General features: G+C 35.0%; 1 protein-coding gene and 2 long non-coding RNA genes across 3 annotated transcripts; all 3 read right to left on the bottom strand.

The window, feature by feature from the left end:
- Positions 1–749: 749 nt before the first annotated feature.
- On the bottom strand, positions 750–2,051 carry LOC135730012 (uncharacterized). Its single transcript, XR_010525839.2, has 3 exons — positions 1,913–2,051; positions 1,686–1,711; positions 750–1,501 (listed from the first exon to the last, which is right to left on the bottom strand). It is a non-coding gene; the product is annotated as an uncharacterized lncRNA (long non-coding RNA).
- A 1,472-nt stretch (positions 2,052–3,523) lies between these two features.
- Positions 3,524–4,524, bottom strand: LOC135730010 (uncharacterized). The gene is made up of 3 exons (XR_010525838.1): positions 4,443–4,524; positions 4,198–4,275; positions 3,524–3,633 (listed from the first exon to the last, which is right to left on the bottom strand). It is a non-coding gene; the product is annotated as an uncharacterized lncRNA (long non-coding RNA).
- A 2,448-nt stretch (positions 4,525–6,972) lies between these two features.
- Positions 6,973–7,815, bottom strand: LOC135730191 (ferric-chelate reductase 1-like). Its single transcript, XM_065248023.2, has 2 exons — positions 7,463–7,815; positions 6,973–7,133 (listed from the first exon to the last, which is right to left on the bottom strand). The coding sequence occupies exons 1-2, from the start codon at positions 7,671–7,673 to the stop codon at positions 6,973–6,975; spliced, it is 372 nt and encodes a 123-aa protein (XP_065104095.2). The 5' UTR covers positions 7,674–7,815.
- Positions 7,816–10,139: the final 2,324 nt, after the last annotated feature.

The following is a 10,139-nucleotide window of genomic DNA, read 5'->3' as shown; positions in this document are numbered from 1 at the left end:
AAATGTAGACCTCAACCGTCGCTTTAAATGAAAGCATTTGCTAAATGCATAAATAAAGTATTTATATTTAAATCCTCTTGCATGTTTTGTACAGCCAATATTATAACCAAATAATATAACCAAAAAAACACACACCAATATACACCCGTATCATAATGCAAAACTTCAAAAAACTCTATCCTAATTTTTATCTCCATAAAAACACCCAAGATGACCAGACATGGACTCATGGACATGGATTATTTTCAAACAAATTGTTAATATGTTACTGTCAGTGATTCTGTGAGCCTGGAGTACTCTTGAGTTTATAAAATTTTCTTTGATTGACCCTTGTTTTTATATCTGTCAAGCAAATATTTTGGCCTTTTGGTTCTATCAGTCATTTTGAGTGGCATTTTTATGATCTGACAACAATCTTCAAACAACTGTTTCAATAACTGGGTAGGAGACAGGTACAGAGATCCATACCTCATTTTTCAGCTAAAGGTCTTGTAGCTGTGGTAAAATTATGTTTGGAGTGATCTTTATGGGTGTCATCAGAGCCTTGCTGTCTGTCGGGTGTATGTGGCCCCTCTTATGAGATATTGCGAGGCAGGCGAATACACTATAAAAACCCTGATAAATGCATATACATCTGTTGTTTAAAAAAAATACGTGTCAGCATCATCATTTGTTTAGGGAAGCCATCTATAGGCAAAAAGTGTGAAAGAGTTGAAACGGTGGGCAGTTGTGGAACTTGAACTGCCAGCAATCAGGCTCCCAAATGATAGTTAAATAAAGACATAAGTTTGTTGTTAAGCATTCATTATTTATTAAATGTCTTAGATTATTTATGTAAATACGGTTGTGCGTTGTTCCCAGTAATACTTTTGAATCTGACAGAAACATTTTAAGCCCTAAATTAGTTTAAAAAGTATAGCATTTCATCCAGATGCATTAATGATTAAAGTGTTGCATTGATTTGTTTAGGTTTGACTCTTTAAATCTAAGCTTGGCAATTCAACAGGTGAAAAGTTTATTTTGCTTTTGTGTGGTTTTGTATGACTTGGTTAAATTCCAAGTATGGCTTAGCATGCTTCACCTCACTTCACTTCATGTAAGCCAGTCAAGACATTTGAAATGAGACAGACATTCACTGTTGTCCATAAGCCCTGACGCTGTATTGTAAACAATTCCTGTGAATTCAGTGATAAGGGAGTCATGAAAAACATGTACTGTATCTACAGTTTCAAAGAGCTTTTAACAACCGCATCATTGTTATATAACAGCTAAGAGACCTAAAGACAAATACATAAAAAACTTGTGGAATAAATCAGTCAATATGTATCAAATAGATACAGTAGATAACAAATTGTGTGATAACATAGGACTTTTAAATCTAACTCACAACCAAAGTCTAAAGACACTTCACCATTCTGGTCAGACAGACTCCTGTTATAAGTGCAATTGTAAAGAAAATATTAAGAAGAGAGTAGACAAAGAAAATGATCCACCGGTGTATCTGTAATCAAACACATGTAAAATAATGTGTGACAATGTGTTATATTTAGAATTCTATAAAAAAAAAAATACTTTAAGGTGGAATAATTTTGCATTAAGCAGGAAAGTACATTAAGCATTTTTAAACCTGAACCGAATTGCTTTGTTGATGCAAAAAAAAGATGACGCATGTGAAGTTCACTTACTTTCCTTCCTCGATTCTGAAGTCCTGCTGAGGTAAAAATCCAAACAAAAAAGGTTAAGCATTTAACAGCAAGTTCAAATTTCAAAGCAAAATATGACAGCAAAAGACATACTAAATTCATGTTACTGACTAATAATCCTGGATGTGGTTCATATCAAATATATAAAGTCTACAACGTAAAGTTTCAATGGTGGGTGTGGAATATTTTGAGACAGTCAAGGTTTTTACCTCTTATGTTTCTTCTTATCTGGCATTTTTCCAGTTGGTCACAGCTAAATGAGGTCAGGTAAAACAAGATCTCCCAAATAACATAAACACCCATTAATATTGTCAGCCAGCACCCTTGAAAACACCACAGTCCAACAAATATTGCAGTGGCTAAAGAGAAAAACAACAACAAATGGAATCAGAAAAGATGTGGTAAGACATGTACATAAGACAATTACTGTAAAAAATGTCTGTAGAAATTACAGCAGTACTGGGTATTACTGGCACTAGACATGAGTCTAAGAAAAAATTCACTTTTGTGCAAGCTCTTTATTTAAACATGTAAAAAAAAGTTCTGTTGGTTTAGCCTTTGACATTATTATGTTTTATATAAAAACTGTGTTTAGCTCTTATATCATCAGGAAAACATCTTTATTTTAAGGAACATAAATATGAATAGGTAAGTTGTGGACAGTGAAAAACAGAACCTTACATGTAATGGAAGTATTTAGCATATCAACCACCATGACAGCACAAAGCCAACACTTCCTTCTGTAAATAAAGTTTACAGACAGTTAAATGAAAGAAGCAGATGTGACATTTTACAAAGTGATCTCTTGTGAAAGAAAAGAAAGTGAAAGTTTTTGTCAAGTATGGAACAAATACTCGAAAATATGACCTTTGCATTTAACCCATCCCAGCGAGTAGTGAAAACTTGCGCACTGCAAGGCGTGAACACACACATCTGGAGCAGTGGGCAGCTATCCAGCACCCGGGAGTTATTGGGATTAAAGGGATAGTTCGGCCAAAAATGATATTAAACCCATGATTTACTCACCCCCAAGCTGTCCGAGTTGATGTCCATCGTTTTTCAGACAAACACATTTTCGGATATTTCAGAAAATGTTTTAGATCTTTCAGTTGATTAAATGTAATGTTACGGGGTCCAGCCATAGTCCACGACCTTCAAGCTACTCTGCTGCTGCTCTGTGCCCCTGCCCTCCGAATTTGTCATACGTCACTAAGAAAAGTGCATACACTACGCTAATACTCTCTCCTGAATACAGAGGAGTCTAAGATGGCGGCGCTACCGGAAGGTATTTATTTTCGTTAATAAAGTTTTAAATATGGATATTTCTACAACAACACCGCGCGGATTACCCTCAGAAGACCTTTGTTTATCATCCTGGAGCCGTTTGGATTTAATTTGTGAAGGATGGACGCACTTTTTTTGGACTTGAAGGTCGTGGATCCCGTAACATTACATTTAATCAACTGAAAGATCTAAAACATTTTCTAAAATATCCGAAAATGTGTTTGTCTGAAAAACTATGGACATATGCAACTCGGACAGCCTGGGGGGTGAGTAAATCATGGGTTTAATATCATTTTTGGCCGAACTGTCCCTTTAATCCCAATAACTCCCCGGGTGCTGGATAGCTGCCCACTGCTCCAGACAATTCTTTTAGGAAGGTGATGATATGTCACAGAAATACGAGCTGATGTGAATAAACAATTTAAACATAAAATAAATTAAATTAAACAAAAATCTGTATTAATTCACAGTTCTCAGTAGAAACCTTTTCTAACCTGTTCGCAGAAAGTTGTGCAGTATTTAAAGATAACACTTACTGTTTAGTTTGGCTTGGTTCACGGTAAAGAGAAATGGTGATGATGTGCAGCAAGCTTAAGACCATGGCAGTCACTGTCAAAGCTGTAAATTTGATCTCCAAACCGTCACACTTGGACACGCATGCAACAAATATGCACAGAAAGGAGACAATTAGTGACCACTTTAAATTTCCCAGAATACAAAACAAAAAAGATGAGATTTTTATCACAATGACAATAACAATATGACCTTAACAAGAGGCAGAATTATATGGCTGCAAGTTTTCACTTGACTATAGAAATCAGACATCATAGTAGCATAAATGTGACCCTGAACAACAAAACCAGTCTTAAGTCACATGAGTACAAAAGCCAAAAACACTGTGTGGGTCAAAATTAAAGATTTTTCTTTTATGCCAAAAACATTAGGATATTAACATCTTGTTCCATGAAAATATTTTGTACATTTCTTACCGTAAATATATCAAAACTTTATTTTTACATTTGGAATTCATTTGGACAACTTTTAAGGTGATTCCAGATTTTCATGTAATTGTATCTCAGTCAAATATTGTCCTATCTCAACAAACCATCCATCAATGGAAAGCTTATTCAGCATTCATGCATATCTCAGTTTTAAATAATGTATCCTTATGACTGGTTTTGTGGTCCAGGCAGAAATGTATCATTCTTACTGTTTTGGCTCTTATCACTATGAGGACGACCGCGATAATTTTGAATGCTAGTTCAAGGGCAGCCTCAATAATGATGACCTGAGAACAGAGAAAACATTACTCAAAGTATTTCTGTTGAAATTTGGCTTAACCCAATATTCTGTAGAAGCCTGTAATGTATGACATTGTGTAAACATAGATTTCATATGACTCATACTAAATGCTTATTAAAAAAAAAACTTTTTATAGTGTCTTCAGACACATACCAGTTTGAAAACAGGTCTGATGATCACCAGGAAAGAAGATCCACCAAGAAAACAGAGGCGACTTAGAAGTAACAGTGCTAAAATACATATCTGTAACGTGTACAGACAGACATAAATGTGGGAATACAAACAAAAACTTAAACCATGCATGACAGTCACCGGCAGAAAATTATTTAGCGGTGAAGATATAAAGAACCCAGATAATAGGGCTAAAACATCTGTTACTGTAAATTGATAAATATACAGTTAAATGAAGAATATACAGTATAGTACATACCACATATTTCATACATGGAGGTGGTGGTGTTGGTGTGACTACAAGCGAATATAAAAAGTTAAATCCAAATAATTTCACAATTCAATCCAGTTGTCTTGTTTCGTGCAAAGATTATTTTTCAATTTGTTAATTGAGTAAAATTACATGGAGGGCTTATGTTTAATTGTAAATGTTATAAGATTTTAACTCAACACAAAAAACACAAAAATTATTATGAATATGCAAAGAACTTATTAACAATATTAAATAAACTTAACAATAAATATTGTTTCTGCAGTTGTGAGTGGTGCCTGTAGTGATAACTAAAGTGGTGTTTGCAGAAATTTTTTCTTTACTTCAAAGAAAGATAATAAGGTTTCTCCAATTATAATTGCTTGTGGTTATGGTACCAGTGTTGAGCAGTAACACGTTAAAGTAATAATATAACTTTTTTTCAGTCACTAGTAATTTAACTATTTACAAAAACAAGTTCATTTTGTTGTGGCAATCACCCCTTAATCTCTGTAACAGTTGCATGCATTATGTGATCGCAGCAAGCTGTAAATGATGGAGACATTCAATGTGTTTGACTTTGTTCAGCGCTGCATAGACCCATCAGTTCATGATATCAAGTATTGTGGGAGCCACTCAGCAGAACAGCTTTTGAATCGGTCTGCGCAGTGCACGTGAAGTTGAACACACTCAATATTGTATTGTGGATGGCCCCAATCTACAAAAAGCAAGTTGGGAAGAAGTCCTGATGGACACGGGCGTAAGTGTGTGCGTGTGTGTGCGTGTGTGCGTGTGTGTGTGTGTGTGTGTGTGTGTGTGTGTGTGTGTGTGTGTGTGTGTGTGTGTGTGTGTGTTAAGGGCTAAGAGCCTCTATGCAATAGCACAAATATATCAAAATCACACACGGGTCATGCCTATTCATATCCATATTACTGTAAACAGAAATGCAAGAACACATGTGGTATTTTAGGGTATTGTGTTCAAGGTCAAGGTCAGTTTATTGTATACCAAAGTGTTGTTTTGTGTGGTTCTGGCTGTCGCAGATGCCTGCCACTGCTTTATTAACAGAAGTGGTTTTCACAGTACTTTTGTTTGCAGTTGGATTGACGGAAATGGGTGGATATAAACATAGCCAGTGTTGCATGCAATACTACACACAGTACCTGAATTTCATGCAGTCCCTGCTGTGCATGCTTTTGATGCACTACTGCTAATATTAGGTGAATGCAGTTACTGCAGTATAGGTGGAGTGGTACCTGTAGTTATGACTGTAGTGATAGTTGCATTGGGGATTGCAGTGCTCTTGATAGTGATGTTTTTAGCAGTTGGTGTTGTTCTGGGTGCAGCTGTAGTAAGTACTGGCTTTCTCCCCCAAAACACATCGTAAGTCTGTGTGATGGCAGCTCTAAAAGGAAGTTGTAGTTGTAGGTTATTGTGTTTTATTTAGGGGTGTCACAATATACTGCATTAACAAAAACAGTGATATTAAATTTATATATAAAAAGTATATATATATATATATATATATAACTTTAATATGATTTTAATTAGGGGTGCGTTAGGGGTTATGATTAAAGCAACAGGTACACTTTAAATTAAAAGTGGCTTGTGCCTATGCACTACAAAACATTCAGCCCTCATATTGCCAGTGCTTTGTGCAAATAAAGTTAACATACAGCCCTCCCAGACAGAAGAAAAATCTGGTGCGGATCGGCCCAGAGTCGTCTGCTGTCTGAACTGAAGCTTTTGTTTCAATAGTTACATTAGTCAAAAGCTCTCTATCTCTCCCTAAACTTTTGTTTTGAGTGGGATTCCTTGGTCATAATAGAAAAATAAGCGAAATGAAAGATGAATTTGTGTGCCACATTATTTGTATTTTTTTTAGAATTTGTATTAATCTGATATAATCTGTTTCATTTTTTTGTAAAACTACCTGAAGAAGAAAGTTCCAGCCTCAGGGCAACGCCATTTTACTGCAATGTTGTTTTTGTCCAAGTTATCAGTGTGACTAACAGCTCTGCCCTGTAAAATTACCATTAAAAAGTAAACTGGAGAACATATATTGGTCATTGTTATTTCATAGCTAATGCATTTGCTATTGTTAGTTCATGGAACCTTATTCTAAAGTGTTGAGAGTTGTAGCCATTAACCCTGTTTACTTAATGTTTATGCCCTACATTTTTTTTGTTTACTTTCCTGTTTTATTTTAAAATGCATTATATTATAAAAGTAAACTGAAATTAAAAACACTCATAATGCCTGTTAAAAAGTGTCAGGACTCACATTTTGGCCATCACAGGACAGGAGGACTGTTTTGCTTAGGTCAGTCAAACTAAAAGTACCCGCAGGTGGACAAGTCTCACACTTACGAGCCTCCAACATAAAACCAATAAATGTATTGCCTGCCGTACCTGAAAGCGTCACTGTGGTAAAAGAGAGCAACAATAACAGATTTTAGAATTGGTAGACCAAAGAGCCACCTTAATAGCTGTGTTTGTATATGTTCTATAATGAATAGTCTAACATTTCATTATTCTGTAATAGGCTACTTTCATCTCATTTGTCTTTTCTGTTGTACTCTCAGTTACTCTGTATTTTGTCTTTTTATACAGTTTTGTTCAGATTGTTATCTGCTCTTTCTGTTAATGTCTAGACTGGGGATGACTAGACATAACATTTTATGATTTAGCCATTAAAACCCCCTAAAAAACACTCCAGTGAAAGAAAGAAACGAAAGAAAGTTAAATGTTACCGTCAATGTCGTGTCCCACTTCTAAATCAGTGAAGGTCCTCTGCTCTGGTGTGACAGTAAACGGGGCTTCAGTTGTTTGTGCTGCTATACCGTCATGATTGATGTTCATTCCTTGACAATAGTCTGCCAATAAAGTTCCATCACTATAACAGGTAATAAACTTCACCATGACAAATCCAAACCAAAGGTAAAAGATGCCGGCAGGATACATCTGAAACGAAAATGGACAACGCTGTGATAAGAATCGTTCTTCTCAAAACTGTGCCTGGTTCATATGGTGGTATATGGTGGTGGAACCGCCTATTCAATGTGTCTCTGCATGTCTTTACAAAGACATCATTCAGTATAGGTTAAAGGGATAGTTCACCCAAAAATGAAAATAATGTCATTAAAGGGATAGTTCACTTTAAAATGAAAATTCTGTCATCATTTCCTCATCCTCATGTTGTTCTAAACCTGTATGAATTTCTTTTTTCTGATGAACACAAAATAAGATATTTTGAGAAATGATGATAAACATACAGCAGATATAGTGACCATTGACTTCCATATTAAGAAAACATATTTTGGAAGTATTGTGATAAATGATGGTAAGCACACAGTTGACGGTACTGATAGTAATAAGCTCCGGAACCGGCAGCTCCGGTTTTGATCTGTTGTGGATCCGCCCCGGAACCTATTGCTATTAAATTCCTTCATATTTTTTTATTCCTACTATGGAAGTCTATATGGAACACAGGTCATTACAGGTCAGGAGGACTGTGGTGCTTGGGTCGGTCAAACTAAAAGTACCAGCATTTTGACAGTCCCCACACTTATGGGCCTCCAAAAATACACATTTTATTATACAGTTTAACAAGTTCAGTAAACAAGAAGGTATAGCCTACTTATGTCCTTTTCTGGCTAATTCAGGGAAACATATACACTCTAAAAAGTGTTGGGCTATTTTCAACCCAGCATGGTCAACAAAGGAAGAACCCAAATTTTTATTTAACCTATGATGTGTTGTTTCACTCCAAACTACTGGCTTGTTTTAACCAATTGTTTGGTAAAATATTAAAAGTGTTCATTTTTACCCAACGTTGGGTTGAAAATAACTCAGCTTTTTTATTTCACAAAGACATCAAACATAAAGAGTGTTTAAATTATATGTATTTGTTGTATATTGTAGGATTAAACCACACAGACAACAGCTTTTTAACATTAGCTTTTAGTTTTCTTCTCCCCACCCACACATATGTTCTGTATGTGATCATGACATCAGATGACAATACACAACAATGGAGGTTTTTAATGTATGTATAAATGTACATTTCATATCACAAAACATATGGTGAAGTCAAAATAAGAGGCCACTTTTTTGTAAAAAACAAAACCAAAAAAAACTTATCAAATAAAGTGGCCACATCATCAATTTTTTTCTTATGTCAGGTCTCCTGTATAGTTTATATGTAATGTGTTATCAAAATAATATTTTGGTTCCAGAGCATTTCATTTGTCAGAAGTCCCCCTACACAACAACAACAATTATCAGGTAAAATGGGCCACAAAAAAATCAGAAAATGCCAATACATCTGTGAACAAATATTTGCATTTTAACAAATTTCTCAGAGCCCTTTTTACGTTTTTAAAGAAGTCTTCCTTTAAAAAGTCTACATTTGAAGTTTTGCTATGCGAGCGTTTGTCACCCTGGACCACAAACCTGTCTACAAACTTGCTATTTCCTAATTGCTGTGATCTTTCCTGGACCCTGCCCACCACATGACTGGAAATGAAGAGAAATTCTTTTGAGAAAGAGAGGAGATTTGCGTTTTTGATTTAAGATTATTAGGGCACATGAATACTTAGAAACAAATTACAGTTTTTCATTTCAATTTCAATCCGGATTTAAGTCCCTACATGGGTCAAAATTACAGATTTTTCTTTTATGCCAAAAACACATTAGGATATTATGTAAAGATCATGTGAAAATATTTGGTAAATTTCCAAAATAATACATTTTATTTTTGTGAGTGGATGCAGTTTAAGGACTTCATTTGGACAACTTTAAAGGGGATTTTCTTAATATTTAGATTTTTTGCACCCTCAGATTCCAAAATGTCAAATAGTTGAATCTAGGGCAAACATTGTCTTATCCTAAAAAGCAATAAATCAATGGAAAGCTTTTTTATTATTAAAAATTTGACCCATATGAGTGGTTGTGTGGTCCAGAGTCAAATATACCAATTGAAAAAGTCCGGGTTTGGTTGAAGGCTACAGTTTGTCCGGTTAGAACAAGTATATCTCACTCAAAGTATAATCCAAATCGCTGATTTAATTAAATGTGCATAGATGGAACATTTTGGCACAGTCCATTTCGCACTGAATGACAGGTGTGACTGGGATAGTCCATTTATTAAAGGTAACACTTTTCTACACCAATGAAATCGGTCATTATTCTTTTTAACAGATCAAGTATTACTGTAACAGGTTACAACCATTTCAATTTTGGGGGAGGTAAATATGACATAGTTGTCATGTTCAACCTTAAAAGGTTTAATTTGTTGAGGATCGGTTGCTCTTTTGGGAAAATACGTTGCTCAAGATAAAATACATTTGAAACTAGAAATTTGCTAATTTCTAGACTTGATATGATAATTAAGAAATGCAAATGTGAAAAGTTGACAAGTAAATGTGC

Source organism: Paramisgurnus dabryanus, chromosome 11 (assembly GCF_030506205.2).
Source record: "Paramisgurnus dabryanus chromosome 11, PD_genome_1.1, whole genome shotgun sequence".
Taxonomy (NCBI): Eukaryota; Metazoa; Chordata; class Actinopteri; order Cypriniformes; family Cobitidae; genus Paramisgurnus; species Paramisgurnus dabryanus.
This window is presented reverse-complemented; position numbering and strand designations above follow the sequence as displayed.